The 16,296-nt window shown below is 43.2% G+C and overlaps 1 protein-coding gene and 1 non-coding gene across 3 annotated transcripts; one reads left to right on the top strand and one right to left on the bottom strand.

Annotated features, from left to right (window-relative positions):
- Positions 1–391: 391 nt before the first annotated feature.
- LOC128437927 (junction-mediating and -regulatory protein) lies at positions 392–14,852 on the bottom strand. Of its 2 annotated transcripts, XM_053420219.1 has the most exons (11): positions 13,532–14,852; positions 10,624–10,797; positions 7,118–7,268; positions 6,297–6,466; positions 6,042–6,207; positions 5,570–5,608; positions 4,998–5,167; positions 4,199–4,282; positions 4,022–4,117; positions 3,419–3,935; positions 392–3,329 (listed from the first exon to the last, which is right to left on the bottom strand). In XM_053420219.1, the coding sequence occupies exons 1-11, from the start codon at positions 14,330–14,332 to the stop codon at positions 3,022–3,024; spliced, it is 2,676 nt and encodes an 891-aa protein (XP_053276194.1). In that variant the 5' UTR covers positions 14,333–14,852; the 3' UTR covers positions 392–3,021. The 2 variants fall into 2 exon arrangements, with proteins under 2 accessions (XP_053276194.1, XP_053276195.1); XM_053420220.1 differs by lacking the exon at positions 5,570–5,608.
- trnaq-cug (transfer RNA glutamine (anticodon CUG)) lies at positions 8,629–8,700 on the top strand. Its single transcript has one exon. It is a non-coding gene; the product is annotated as a tRNA-Gln (tRNA).
- Positions 14,853–16,296: the final 1,444 nt, after the last annotated feature.

The raw sequence follows: 16,296 nt of genomic DNA on the forward strand, positions 1-16,296 counted from the left end.
AATCCAAATAGCAAAATATCTGAGTGTAAGGACACAATTTGAGCACAAGCAGAGCGAGTGTTATGGGGCTATTTGAGTGTGAGCGCAGGGTTTTGGGAAAAAGCATCACGAAACAAAGTCAAGGGCTGCTCTCAAACTGAAATACCACGCTCTGGAATAAAAAGCAAATGCTGATGGAGGCCGATCAGGAGACACGCCTGGTGGTGCTTCAGCCGAGCCTTTTGTTGTGTTGAATTTGCCTGAGCTGAGCAACACACCCCTGTGGACAAAGTAATGCTATGTTTTGTATTCAAATACGTTGACCGCAGAATTCAAGGTGTACAAATCACTTTTTGTTGTTTCTTTTCTTTTCAATTAAAAACACATTATTAACTCAATCAGTCGACAGTGATAGAGGCAATCTTCACAAGGTTTTATTCAAATGCAGGGGTGATGTTGTAAAAAAAGAACTGAATAAATGAAGGTGATAGGACTAAAGGCCGAAGGGTTTCTTTAATGAACAGTATCTGTGTAAAAACAACCGAAACCTGCAATAAGTAATCTGAACACATTATCCCCCATTAAGTTGTTTCATCCCTTTTTGTGCATTTCTTTATACTGATATTGCACTTGTCAAGTGACTGCTTATACACACAGAGGGTCATACATTGTATATATAGAGAGGATAACAGGACCACATAGGAAATGTATAGAAGCAAACAAATTTGGCTGGAAATACTTTGGAATAAAGCAAAATAAAAAGAAAGAAAGTGATGAAAAATTACAGTTAGCCGACAAACAAGCTTTGTGAAGGTTATTAATAGCTAAAGGTCTGTTTAAAACAGAAGACAGTGTGTTTATAAGGTGACCCAGGTGATAGTCAGGTCATGGCGGAGGTGTCACTTTCTCAACTCAGTTTCCCTTAAGTTTTCAGCACATTGTTGGCCAATGTTTTGAGCAGCAACATCTTTTGGGAAACTGTTCTGGTGACATCCAGCCAGCTGTGTTCTGGGTTAGGTTTAAGTTCAGGGTTAGATCTCTGTCTCATGCTACGGTACATGATGAGGTTACCATGGAAGAACATTTGTGCTGACAGTGACATAAGACATTTAAAAGTGCCTCGGACTTGCCCTGACGGGGAAAATAATAACCCCCCCTCTAGCACTGAGATATTTTCCATCTGTGTAATGTCACATATACCTTCATAACTTTTCTGTTTTACATCATCGGCCTCATGATTCATCTCAACACAAGCACGAGAGAAAGAAAAAAGGCAAATCTTTGCATCCAAGCTGAGGCTGCTCCGACTCTGAGCTTAGTTTATGTCACATGTTTTTGCTTCATGTTAAAATATGCGTGTGCCCCTTTCCTTTGTCGCTAAGCATCTCACTGGTCCACTCATACTATCCCTTCAATGCAACTTTTTTCGGTCTATATCTGCATGTTCAGTACTTTTAAGCCTCCTCAACTACAACAGAGATAATGTTTCACCAGTGTTTAAAACAAACAACAAAAAATGTTGTTTCTGTACAGATAAAGTGATTCAGAATGTGTATCATATATCATCAAACCATTTTAAAAATATCAGTAAAGGCTGCACACTCACTTTTGCTCACGTTGGCTGTGAGTTTAGTGCACGAATCCAATGCGTGTGTGCGTGAGCGTGTTTTCACCTCAAGCACTGTGAGTAACAGACCTCCCACTGTGCGGCTCTGCCCACTGAGTGCAGAGGAAGAAATTAGGGAAGATGCAACAGAGAAGAGGAGAGAAAGTAAATAAGATGGCAGGAGACCACATCAATCAAGACCGCCTGCTCCACAGCCCACGGTGGCTCCCTGCAGCTCCAAGACAATCCAGCCTCCCACATGCCATCCATCATTCAAACCAGCGTGACCGCTCTCACGGCTCAGCCATGACTGTCCCACGTACGTTTGGGAACCACCGACCAAGTCTGCCCACACCATTACTGACAGTAACCGTGACCTCCACTTCGGTGAAGAAACTCTCTTTCAGCTCTCCTGCTCTAGGGGACCCGCTGCAGGTCAGAGATGTTGTCGGATGTGACAAACAAATAGGTGACTCTGCATATGTCCATGTTTCACCAGCCTGGCCATACAGAGCGGGTCGAACAGATGGATCTATACATCCTCCCTCACCCAGAGAGAAGCCAAGGGTGGGGGATGGTCACGAATCTGGTGTGACACACTAAAGGATTTACAGTATTTGCACAGTGTCAGATTAGACAGGCAGGGGTCTTTACACTGACTGACACCACCACACTCTCATGTGACAGGGAAAAACCAGCTGTTTAGCTCAGTGTGATCAGTCATAATACACTGGATGAGCAAAAACAGGGGAGAAGTGATGCCTGATGGTGCCATGGTTTTCAATCTGGGCAGTAAATCCCGACACCAGTTTAAATTTCTGTGTAATCTTCTTTTAGGTTTTCCCTCATGACCTCAAATCAGCAAACATACCCACATATCATTTTTTGTTACAGTTTCTCATTTCTGATGCTTCGGGGCAACTGGTAAAGATAAGATATGAGGTTTACAGTATTACAAGTAACTGTAAGTACAGTGTGTCAATGTAAAATGTGTAATGTGCTATTTCTGAATGTTAAAATGGCCACAGAGGGTCAGTGCAGGGCTTAACAACCTAACATAGGACAAAAGTAAAAAATAAAACATGGCATTGTTAGAGTGTGATTACAGGAATGAAAACAGTGACATACAGTGGAAAAAACAGACAGATCATGTCTTTCATGGAGGTGAATGCAGTGTGAAAAACCAACAGGTCGACCATCCTCCTTTGGAGCATTTAGTGGTATTCAGTTTGAGTAAGGGTCCTGGCATAGTCACAGGGAACTGTACATGTGCGACTGGGCTGTGTGAGTGAGTGAGTGATGTATATGTGTGTGTGTGTTTGCAGTACAGCGCAGCTCTCTACAATGCAGTACAGTACAGTTCATGCAATGTCAGAGGGTGCAGGCATTTGTGTTTGTGTGTGAGTGTTATTTGTTGTGCCTGAGCCTCAAGCCCTTTAGCTTTCCCAGTCAGGGTAGGCGAGCCCATCATCATCCGAGTCAGAATCCGGTGAGGCCTCCTTGATGCGGCGCAGCGCCTCATGAATGCTCCTGGTCAGGGGGTCAGTGGAGGCCGGGAGCTCTCCCTTGTCCTTTCTCTCTTTATGGGGGACACGTCTCAGTTGGACGCCCTTACGAATCTGAGCCAGGATGCTGTTTGTCTCGTCGTCATCCTTGGAGGGGGGCAGAGATCGCTGGTCAACCTTCCTCAGGTGGAAGCTTCCTCTCTTCAGGGAGGCCAGCACCTCGTCCATGGGTGAGCTAACTGCAAGCAGATGGAAGAGAAGACATACAGTGAGTGCAGCTAGATAATCTAAAACGCTCCCGAGAGACTTTTATTACATGGTCCTTTACCTCTTCTGTTGGCGTCAAACTCTGGAGTTTTCCTCAGCTTTTTACGGGCATTCATCAGTTGGCTGCTGTCAAAGAAGCGAGGGAGGAACGGGCCGAGCGGGGAGAGAGAAAGCGCCTCTGTTGCACCCTTCCCCTCAGCCTTTGGCCCGTGCCAGCCTGGGCTCTCCGAAGGCGAATGCCCCTCCCTTGTTGGCGGGGGAGGTGGAGGGGGTGGTGGAGGTGGAGGGGTGATAGGGGAGGCTAGCAGGGAGGACAGCGAGCAGGGGGAGCAGGAGGACTCTGCAGGAACGGGCACAGGCAGCGGAGGGAGGGACGCCGTGAGGGCTGTGACGGGCTGAGTGGTGAGCGTGGAGCTGGGTTCCGTCTGCACACTGGTGCTGAGACACAGCGGCTGGCCCTGCGGCTGGACGCACTCCTCCCTCACGCTGCTCAGCTCCACGGTCCGTCCTCGCTCTCTTCTTCTGGTGTGGGCCACACGTAGTCGAGTGGACTTCAGAATCACCTGACCTGGGTACCGCTGGAGAAGACGCAGAGATAAGGGCATCAGTAAAAAAAATAGGAGGAAACGTTCAGTGACACTTACAGAAAATAAGAGAACCAAACCTGTTTGAAAGTGCGTAGTCTGTCCAGAGTTCTCTGCCTCTCCTGACTTACTCTACTATTCTTCCTCTCCTCATCTTCCTCTTCTTCCTTTTTCAGCTGGAAATGAATTCAATGACTTTGAGACGGAGGGAGTTACTGATAACACCGCACAGATACAGACATAAGAAACACATCTACCTGTAAGACCTTGTGAGCTTTAGAGTCTTTGTGGACAGTTTGATGATTCTGCTGTTTCTGAGTGTGGCTGGATACACAGATCTCCTGCAGACAGACGAGTGGAAAAAACAAACACACATTTTCATACACACGTCCATCAATGGAACAACTGCTTCCTTTATAATTCTGTTGTATGCAACATTGACTGTTTTGATAGATAGTGGACATTTAAGATAACAGCAGTTTACTTTACATGTCCACCTTTTGGGTAATCTCACAACCCAATCCAAAATTGTCAAGAATAGTTACAGTGCATAACAACAACAATTGAATTGATTAAGTAAACGCTATCTTATTATTTGTGGACAATACAACCAACAGCAAAGAAGGAAGAGAGGCAGCCCATATTCAAATTGAAAGTTCATATTTTTAGCTGTTTCTTGATACAACAGGACAAAGTTTCAAGTGTCACTTTTACAGCATGAACACACTTTATTACCTCGGCCAAGGAGGTTATGTTTTCATCTGCATTTGTTTGTTCTAGATCTTGTGGATTTAAATGGTTTCATAGAGGTATAAGCTTTTCTAGCCGGTGTATTGCAAAGTAAATAGGGCTAGAAACCTCTAATTGCAAACAATGTGTCGCTGATTAAAGTGGCTTGTTTTAATTAAAGGAGACTGTTGATTCTCGGCGGAGGAAGGAGCTCTACTGAGTGATATTTTAGTTCTATACTCTGTATTGAATACTATGCACTTACCATATGTAGAACCCAGGTTTCAATTTTAGGATTGAACACAAGTGTGAGTGAAGGATACTCACCCTCTTGTTCTTCAGATAGGAGCGCTTGGCAGTGATGCGCCCCCTTCTGGCCTCCAGCTGTCGAGTGCTGACCTGAAGTCTGTGCAGCTCTTCCTTCTCTGCAGTATCATCCTCTGTAATTTCATCAGCACATTCAAAGGTGTCATAGTACACCACTTCTTCCTGACGCTCTGAAAGCACATGGACACAAGAATAAAGATTTAGCCAGACACAAAGTTACAGATCTTTCATGTGACACCGCGGTAAAAATCCAGACAGTCTTGATCCATGTATCATTCGTTTCAAGACACGCACGTCTGACAAATTATGTATAAAAAAACAGCTTTTTTAATTTCCTATTTTTGATTCAAGCAACAAATTGGTATTTGTTTTTTGGTATCGGATAAATAAACAAATGCCAAATAACAAATATTTTGTTTTCATTTTATGATTTTAGAATTCTAGATTAAATATCGAAAGAAAGAAGGATAAATGGATTAGTCTTGTAACAGGTTTACGCACAGCCAGCAATATAGAATAGTTTGTACAATTTTGTGTCTTCTCAACATTCTCAAGAACAGAGATTTCCAAACCTTTCTGCCCCTGCCTGAGACTTATGACCCCCGTTAGCCCTGGAAGTGGTTGGAGCAGACAAAAGTTTGATTTCAGGTATTTTGCAAATAAAAAAACGACCTACTTGCAAATGTCACAATGTTTGCTGTGTTGTATATGAACTTGCTGCAAGTGTTGCTATCACTTATCTGTCAATCACCTCAGGTGTCATGTGGGGGCTAATAAAATCAGGAAGCTGACGAGATTTCTTTTATTTTCATGGCTAAAAAAGTTGATCTTTTCTAACAAATATGGCTAATTGTTTCCAATTTAATAATATTTTTGAAAATTATTACGTGACTATCCCTCTGTTGTCTTGTGACCCCCCAGGGTGTCCCGACCTCTAGTTATGGAACCAATGGTCTAGAAAATGTTATTATGCATCACAAGCAGCTTATCCTGAGAACTTTTATCCAAAAGCAGCTCGTAAATTCAGCCAGAATCAGTTTGTACCTGACATTTGTCTGCGAATGCTGTCGAGCTGTGCGGTGAGGAGCAGCTCTTCACACTGTAGTATATCTGCCTGGATGTCATACAGTTGCAGCTGGAGCTCATAGTACTGTGTCTCCATGTGGTCCAAGAGGACCATTGCATCCTCACTGCTGCACAGACTCTGCATCTGAGAGGACAGATCAAAGGACACAATGTCTGTGAGTGTGTTTGTGTCTGTGCATGTGATTTGGATGCTGTGCAGCGTCACTACCACACCTCGTCTCGCAGGGTGTGTTTCCTCTGCTCCAGGCTGATCTCCCTGGCTCTCTGGAGCTGCAGGGTTTCCTTGGCGGCAGAGTAGCGCATTCTCTCCATGCGCTCCACCGCTGCCGTCCACGAGGATTTGCCAAACTTACGCTGGTCCACTTTCATACGCTCAAACACCCCTGCACACACAAACTCAAAAACTAAGTAGAGGTAACTGAGTTACACTTCACACCATTAAATGTCACATATGCTCATGTCAGGGAGTCAACATGTCACTTATGATTTAGTTCCTTTTAATGTGACGACTTGAGTCTCACAGAGTAAAGGTTTATTACAGTTATGCAGAGAGAGACATCTATTGGCCACATTTGAGCACTACAACATCCTGCTTTTGAAGCCCCTCACTTAATAGATTTTTGATCTAAAGAGATTCATATAACCGATGGACTAATCAGCATTGGAGAAAAAATGGGATAAGCAGGGGCCTACTGTGGAGAAACCCCGCACAGAGAGGAAGTGCTGGCAGAGCTGTTTGATCAATAGGATGTCCTTGTTTCCTCCGGTCCCTGTCAAAGCATGGCTGTGTGCGCTGTCTCATTACTTCCAAATCACATTAGCCCTGGCGCTCAAATCCAAACACAGGTCAATAGCAGCCCAATGCTAACGCTGTATGTTGTCTCTGTGTGTGTGTGTGTGTGTGTGTGTGTGTGTGTGTGTGTATGTGTGTGTGTATGTATGTGTGTGTGTGTGTGTGTGTGTGATCATTCAAAGTCATTCCTCTGCTGCTTTATTGACTCGACATTGGCAGTGACAATGAAAGTGTGCCATACCTTTCTTGGCTCTGGCAGTGATCTCAAAGTACTTGACTGTAAACTCCTGGATGTTAAGCACTGCCTCCTGAGCTTTCTTCTGCCAGTCACAGTCCTCCTTCTTTAGCGCTTCTATCCGCCTTAGGCCCAAGTAGTCATTGTCGATGGAGATCTGTCGAGAGAGAGACAATGACGGTCCTCAGTAAGGGAATGATTAGATAAAAGACTTATCCTTATACCTTCACATGTTGCGGAGAAATGTTGTCTGAATTAAATAAGGAACGAATTTGAACACACTTTTACAAACACAGTTTTTTCCTACTTTTTCAAATATCAGCATCGATGTCATAAGGTTAACAACAAATCCATTTTAAACCAACTTACAAAAATATCAACACCTTATCAATATTGAATTGCTTAAAACTATTGTTAATTTTTCCTTATATGACAAAATTATATATATAAAGACTTAAACAACCACTTAAAGCCTATTTTAAAATTTTATATTTTGATTTAACTGAATTTTAGGACCATTTTGAGAGCATCTGACATTCCTTTATCCCCATACAGACAAAACTATCACAGACGGAGCAAGGCCGATTAAAAATATTGAGTTTAAAGACAAAAATCTGGAATTTAAATGACCAAATGTCAGAGGGGAAAACAAGAGCAGTGTAACACAAGAAGGAAAATAAGCACTATGGGTTACTGAGTTACACAGCATCTCTGTGTGACCCTGAGTTACCTCTCTATACCTGGGCTCACGCTGCACGACCCAGCAGTGCACCAGTATCATTTTCCACTGCAACTTCGTCCTGTGCGAACTCCTCGGATTTTTCCCCCCATTATCAATGTTTAATTTAAGAACTGTTGTATTCATATTCAGTGGTGCAACTCAAGTTAGTGTTGCATCAACCGACTATTTAAAATCTAACTTGAAAACATATAGGTAATCTCTACAGTTACTGCATAAGAATAGAGGATGGTTATGATATTAAGATGCTACGACTCAGTTAGTAGCTCAAGCTGCTCTCAGCAACATACAAACCTCGTCAAAAAACTCAATGTGTTTTGTGTGTTATCAACATTTCATCTACGCAAAAGGTGAAAAGAACATTTAAAGGATATTAACCTTTACTCTCACTCTCCTGTTGATTCAACTTCTTTTTTTAATTCATCATTTGACACCACAACTTTACTTTAACTGTAAATATTTGAACAAGTGTTTGGCTATTGGATTAAAAAACATGTTTCTGCGGTGTTATAGTTAGTACTCGGTATGCTTGAGCCAGTGAGCCAGGCTCAAATTTCAGCCTGGCTTCAAATTTCAAATACCAACTTAAAAAAACTTTTTAAGAACTTCGAATTCTCTCATTTGCACTATTGTCTTTTTGTTAACTTGATTATGAAATGAGAAATTGAGTTTAGAAACATAAATGACAACTTGTAGAAGTGACGGAAGGAAATTTGACTACTCGCTATAAATAGACCCACAAGAGCCGATCCACTCTCCCCCTACCACCCAGATAGATGGTGCCATGGTGTAATGGTTAGCACTCTGGACTCTGAATCCAGCGATCCGAGTTCAAATCTCGGTGGGACCTGACTTTTTCAGGATGTTATTCTTACAAAGCCTCCCAGGGATCATTTATTCAAACATGTTTACACACAAAATACCTGAACTCATTTCATACCTTACAAGTGTGGAAGCAGGGAGTCAACTGTGGCAAGAACTTTGAACTACTGAGATAGTGATTTTAAAGAAAGCGCAGCCAAAACTAAGAATCAAGTTTGGCAAATCAATATTATTCTCCATTATTTTTGGTGAGAGGAGGGACACACTACCAAAATAATTACCACCTACACTATCAAGCTACTTTGAACTTTGATGTTTACTCAACACCTCATGGAGTCTGATTCAAACTAGTAGCATAATTTGACAGAAGTCCTTAGTGTGACGGCATTTTAGAAATGCAATCACCACAAAGTCCACTGTAAACTTGGCAAACGGCAGTTTATACTTCACAGCTCAACGACCAACCCAGCACATCATCTAAAACCAGTAAGATAACCTGTGTGCATTAGGGTGCTCTGCCGACTTCGTGTTAAATGATTGAGGCATATTTCAATGTTTGATCAATTAGGTTAAATGGTTTAATTTGCTTCAAATGTTTTTTATGTTTAATTCGAAGGCAACCCGGATTATACTGCTTTTATTCGTCTGATTACAGATTCCAGTGTCATTTGATTGACAACACAAACTTTTCTTTAACTTTTTTATCAATTATACTATATACAGCTTTTTATGATGTGATGTTCCTTGTTGTTCTTTATTTCCATAGTTCATACTAAGCCGATAGGATGTAAAATTGCACAGGAATAAAGTGGGTTTATTCCCCCCCTCTGTAAAAAGATGTCACTCAGCTCATTGAGATACATCACAGCACGCTTACATTTCAGTCTTCCGCTAAAAGGTTCCGGACTTCATTCAGCCACACCTAAACTCTAGAGGTCTTTAATTTCACTCTCCATCTTTCAAAGTCTGCTACACGGCTGCTGATCCCAGTGGGTCAGCATCAGCCTGTGCCTGCTGTAAACCTATAGGACTGCACACAATATCATTTATTCATGTCTCTGCGAAACGTCGGGGAACAGGAGATCCATGCGGCTCACAGCACATAACTCAACATCCACATGGCACGTGCAAGAAGTGCTTCAGATATTGTGGCAAAGGAAAAAGAACTGACAGGAAGTCTGTTCACAGCTGAGGTTGGAAAAGGCCATATGTGCTCATTGTTGACGGATGTCGTGTGGTAATATGATACTGAAGTGTTTTTATTACTGATGTTCTGTGTGTGAGTCAGGGAGCTAAATATAAATGTGCCATCAGCAGTGCAGTGATTGAACAAAGCCTTTCCGCTGTTGATCCACTCACAAGCCTCTGTCTTCTCTTTGCAATTAGATACATCTCATCCCCTCCCTTTGCTTTAATGAGCATAAAACTAGCACATTTTTCATGACACATCACAGTCAGACATGCACATACATGAACAGTGATGCACACGCAAAGAGCGGAACCTAGTTTAAGAGAATTTTCAGTGAGCACACATTGTATTTCATATTTTATTTTATGTCTGTGTCTTCAGAGACATACTGAAATTAATCTCTGAACTGAGGCCCATCTGTACAGTGGTCAGCTTCTCACGTATGCAATTTAATTATAGCATCTGAATCAGAGATCTAGAGCAAACTACCCGAAGGCACAGGGAAAAAACGTGCTCATATTGGTCTTTGTCATTTTCTCCTAGTTAAATGTCTTGTATACAGTGTTCTTGTCAGTGGAGCATCAAGAGGCTTGGTAAAATCCCAACAAATTACTGGGTCGCTACAGGATTTGGGCCCAGACATAAGAATCAATGGATTAAAAATGCTGAGAGTGTGTCTGTCTCTTGTGGTGCAGACTTTTAAATTATTTGTTGCATATGTTCAATGTGCATATATTCACTCAAACAGCTGCGGAGGGTTACCTTGATCTGCTGTCTGCGTAGCATCGCCAGTTCCCTCATGTCTCTGAAAGGCTGCAGCAGATACTGGTACAGCTCTGTGGAGGCATCCAGTAGACCTCCATAGGCCAGGTCTTCTTTCTCATAGAGCTCCAACAGCTCCACCATGCTGTCCATGGTCCTGTGCTTCTCCAGCAGCTGCAACACGCAAATAAATAGATTCAAATACGTTTGTTTCCTTAGAACCAAGTTCAAGCCCATTTCTACATTCCCTTTTAAAATATTTTCATTCTGTGTAGTTGAAAAACATGCTTCAAGTAGCTGTCATGTATTCAGCAGATTTGTGTCTGTATTGCAGAGTAACAGCTATCACTAAGTAAAAGTCAGGTGAACCAATTTAAATACGTCTTTTAGTGTAACTCAGCACTAAATGGAAGCCTGCAAATCTCTATCAGACGATTGGGATGCTTTGTGTAACAGTGAATAATAGGAGTGTATCTGAGTGCACTCAATGAGCAGAGTCCTTTCTGCTGCTGGGAATACGATCGATACGCACACACATTTTTGCCAGACTGAACAATCCTGTAGGGCTACAGTCGAAGCACTGAAATAGCCATTAACTCAGCCCGCAAATTGAGTAGGAGGATGTGTGTGAGTGTGTGTGTTTGAGAGATAGAAATAGAGATAGATAGAGATAGATAGATAGATAGATAGATAGATAGATAGATAGATAGATAGATAGATAGATAGATAGAGAGGGGGAGAGGGGGAGAGAGATAGTTTTCTTAAGAAACAACAAACTGTGACTGTGTTAAATGAATTACAGAGCACTGCTGCTGCCACTGCAGACAGTAGAGCTCAGGAGCTCCTCCTTCATCCTCAGGATAAACACAACGTCATTCAGTTTTGGTTTTTTTCCAGTAATGACAGTAGGCCAACACCTCCTGTGTCTGGTTTTTGTTTCTTTTTTCTAGTGTGTGTGTGTGTGTGTGTGTGTGTGTGTGTGTGTGTGTGTGTGTGTGTTTGTGTGTGTGGATATGTCTGTCAGTGTGTGTGTGTGTGTGTGTGTGTGTGTGTGTGTGTGTGTGTGTGTGTGTGTGCTAATGGCACTGGGTGTGGGACTGACTGGGTGGAATGACTGCTCACAGCTTCTTTTCAGTGCCATAAACACAGCAGAGAGGAAACTCATTGGCCGGAAATCATATAAACAATCAGAGTAAATAGACATTAAGTCTCTCTCTCCTTACTTACCAGTGTAGAGATTTCAGAACAGGGGCGATGTGGCCTGTTCTTTTGGTTTTGGTCAGAACTCTTACCTCTAAATTTTGAATGAGTTGTAGGTGCATGAATGTCTTTTTAAGGAAGTCCTGTTAAAAGTCTGTTGCAATCGTCAATTTTACTGGAGATAAAAGCATGAGACATGAACAGTGCACGCCTAAAATAAATCTTTTTTTTACTTTCCTACATGTGCAGTCCTAGATGTATTTTCTAAACCCGGGTAAACATGGGAAATGTTGATGTACCATTTACCGTCATTGCCAGGAGTGTGATGCTAATAATAGAAAACCTCCATTAACACTCCCTCTCCCTTGCTCTCTCAAAGGGGCTCCTCCGCTGTCTGGCTGTGTGAGTCAGGGATGCATTAATCTACCCTCATTGATAAGTGGGAAAATGTGAGGGCCAGAGCGTATCAATACAGTGTCTGTTTATCCTAGGAGCAGTTCATCAATCACTAGCTGCTGCTGCTGCTGGTGTTGAGCAGGCCTCTGTCTGTAATCACTGTGTCCAATCAGAGATAAATACAGAGAACAACTATGTTCGATTATATTATTTACATACACGTTTCACATAATTGTGAAAAAAAGGAAATTTTATAAATTGAAGACTTAATTGAATCAAATACATGTAACTCATTCATAACCATATGAGTCATATTAATGGATTGTAATAAGGACAAAACCTGATTAATAACATTGAATGATATCGTAAGTGATTCAATAAACATTTGAATACTGTGTGTAACTTTAAATCCTCTTAAAATAAGAAATAATCCTTTAAAAAATGCTGACTACATTCTGAAACACTGCACCTAAATGTTAATAGTTAGTAAAGTCATGGAAGAAACCTGTGAGCAGTGCTGCTCACAAATGTTGTTGTTGCACTTGACTTTTTGTTTGTGTGCATGAGGGTTTTAAAACATTCTTTCTTTCTCGCATTGACATGTTGGGCTGGTTCCTCCACTGATTTTCAGGAAATCTTTCATAGAGATCCAAGAAAAACCTCAACCTTGTCCCTGTCAACTATCTGGTCAGTGTGGGAGTGTTAAAGGACGCATGTATATTTTTTGCCTTGCCGAAGTCTACAGAGGGTAGATTGTCTTACAGCTAGTTTCACAGTGTAACTTCCTCTTCTCACAGCTCTCGATTATCTCCATGCTGTATGTATCTAATGTGTGATGCAAACCAAGTTATCGTGCAAAGCCTGAAAAGAGGTCCCATGCAAGGACTGAGTGTGCTGGATTATATACATTTCGCAGATAAGATGAAGCATAATAAAAGTGATGATTCAAATACACAATCTTTGTGTTTCTTTAGTTTGTACTCAAGTTTACTAAAGTTTTGTGGTTGTGTGACTTATGGAGAACCTCAATACAGTATCACATGCCTTCTCTTAACCTGTGCTCTACTGTTTTGCACTTAATGGGATGCAGCCGTCCTCCTCAGATTAATGCCTTGTGCATCACATTTCCTCATCATCTTTATGGTCTGACACAGATTCCAGGAGACCAGCTGGTTTGGCCTCTACAACAGGAAGCCAGTGTTTATGCTCGGATGCTGCTGTGTACCGCTACATGTGGATGCGTTGTGCAGATGTGAAATAGGCAGGTGGTGTATTCAGGGAGGTGCTGTGGGAGGATCAGGGAATCTCTCACCTCCTGCAGATGTTTTGTTGCACGGCTGAGCGCCTCCTCGTACCCGGACTGACGCAGCTCGCTCAGGCTCTCGTAGTACTCGTCTGGGTCGTCGTTTTCCGTGAACAGAACCTGCGAGAGGATCCTCCACCCACACGTGTCGAGCGCGTAGCCCAGGTACACCTGCAGCCTGTAGCACAGCTCATCCATTTCGGCCTCGGATACCTCCGCTGGGCCGAAGAGCACTGTCCACATCCCGACCGGCTCCTCGGGAAACACCGGCAGGCAGGGCTCCAGGTCCGAGTTGACCGAGCACAGCTGCTGGTGAACGGCCCGGAGGTCCTGGAAGGAGAAGAGCCCGGCCCAGCTGCAGTCCTCCCGGCTCAGAGCGTCCAGCTCCTCCAGGTCCAGGCTGTCCAGAGAGGGGGACCCAGGATCGGGGCCGACGGGAGATGCTGCACATTTGACCACAGTCTGGATTTTGACAGGACTTGCTTTAGTCGCGATCGAAGACTTGGCTTTTACCGCAGCCCCTCCGGCTCCTCTACCCGCCGGGCTCCTGCTGGACCCTTTATCCCTGACAGGACTTTCGGGCCATTTTGTTTTGTCTCCATCTTGACCAGTCGCCTCCACCAGCAGCAGCGGGTCCCTGCCGAAGCTTCTCCTCTGCACCGTTCTGTTGTGACACGTAACCGCAAATTTACCCTCCACTTCGTTCCAGGCCACGATGAAGACGAATTTATGCTTCTCCTTCTCCTCAAACGCGTTGGGGCGGACGGCTACCCAGCCCGACTCCAAGTTATCCTCCATCGTGAAGGACATGTCTGCTTAAAGCGATGAACCGGAGACGGTACGAGCCGCTTGTTTGGGATGCGGCGCAGTGAGGCGGTGTTTACAGCTGCTTGAATTACCGAACCACGGTTCCTCTCGGAGGATATTGTGCCCGGAGCGCTGCCCTCCTCCTCCTTCGCTCAAGCGGATGAATTTGGAGCAGTGCGCCGTCGTCTCCCATCTCTGCCCCACCTGCCCTCACTTACCCTGCCTGTCTTCACCCCCTAATGTCGCTGCTATGTCTCATGTCTCCTCCGACACACACAACATGTATTTGTTTACCAGCTGGCGGCGGTGGCGCTCATCCTCGGTCCCCGCTCAGTCAGCTCCAGACCCTCCTCCTCCTCATCTTCATCATCATCATCATCATCATCATCATAACAGAGTGACGACGGGTCTCGAACGCAGCACCGTCCACGCACCAGCGGTATTGTGGTCAATGGGAACGTGTTAGTAGTGTGTTAATGTTTACATCGTCTCCAAACTCACAACAACGTGTTTTCTTCATCGTTCGCCATAAGTTAAGATGTCGCTTTCATGTGCTGTGAGAAATATCTGAATTCCCATGTTTTCAAAACGTAGGAATTCGCCAAACAAGGGAACGATTCTGTAGGTTATCAATCAAAACGAAACAAATAATATATATGATGTTCTTTTATCATACATTCTTGCATATAGCTCATACTCACACACTTTGTGACTACAGCAGAATAAGTAGTGGTGTTTTTGACAAGCGTCTTACTTTTCTGCTGCCGCTTAATACGCAACATGGCAGAGAAGACAGATCGGGGAAGCTCTACTTTGTCCTGAGGGTACTTGAAAGCACCATCAACTTCAGCAGGGCACGTGAGGACGTGCTGACGTCATGGATCGATGGCCTGTAGCTGCAGTGTCAAGAGCAGTGTTTACAAAGAATAAATAAATACATAACAATGTCCCTCCTTTTTAAAATACACTTCTATTTATTCATGTATAATTGTGTAGGACTTATCTAATAAAAAAGGTTGATTTGACCCCCTCTCCTCCCCAGCACAGTACAGCATAGCACAGACCACTGAAAGCGCTCATTAATCACATAATCTATTCGTATAGTTTTATGGTACAGACATAAAGGAGAGAAGAAACAGCCTTGTTGTATCCAAGCGCTATCAGATAAATGTATAATAAAAAATTGTGATTATAATAGATACATAATCTGATATCATTACAATAGTAGCCCTATAAAAATACATAAAAGGAAATATTACAAACTAAACAGTCAGTGAAACACAATCCGTACAATTTCTGCTTGTGGAACATTAATGATATGAACAGTTATGAGTTAAACTGCTTCCACTCATTACTAAAGTAATGTGGTAAACTTTGGAAAAATGCTGTACAAATCTTTGATTTAAATATAAAGATTAATTTAGTCTTCTGGTTGAGTTGTCACAGAAGGTGTGAGAGAGAGCAGTTGAGTTGTCCTTGTTTAAAGACGTTGGCTGCACTGTTAAGTACGGTGGCCCTGAAAGCTCAACGAACGGCAACTTAAGAAAACACATGCAAGTTGACAAAACACCTGCAAAAAGAGAAAAGCGCTGCAAATACCGGAACGAGCTGCAAATAGAGAAACGCGCAGCAAATACCGTAACGCGTTGCAAAAACCCAAACGCGCAGCAAGAAGCCAAACGCGCAGCAAGAAGCCAAACGCGCAGCAAGAAGAGGCCACAACACAACGGAAGTGTTTCCAGGGGACAGCTAAAAGTGATGGACACTGCTGCCACAAAAACGTCCAATACACCATAGAAATTCGGTTCCACACAGGGTTCGGCCACCCGCGGCTCTTCAGCCCTCTGCAGTGGCTGTACAGTACAATGTTGTGCATATGTTTAGCGAACGCTGAACTTAACAAATCAGTTTTCATATTATTAACGTGAACGTAACAATGAACGTGAGTGAACGTCACGTACATTTTT

Source organism: Pleuronectes platessa, chromosome 4 (assembly GCF_947347685.1).
Source record: "Pleuronectes platessa chromosome 4, fPlePla1.1, whole genome shotgun sequence".
In the NCBI taxonomy this organism is placed as follows: domain Eukaryota; kingdom Metazoa; phylum Chordata; class Actinopteri; order Pleuronectiformes; family Pleuronectidae; genus Pleuronectes; species Pleuronectes platessa.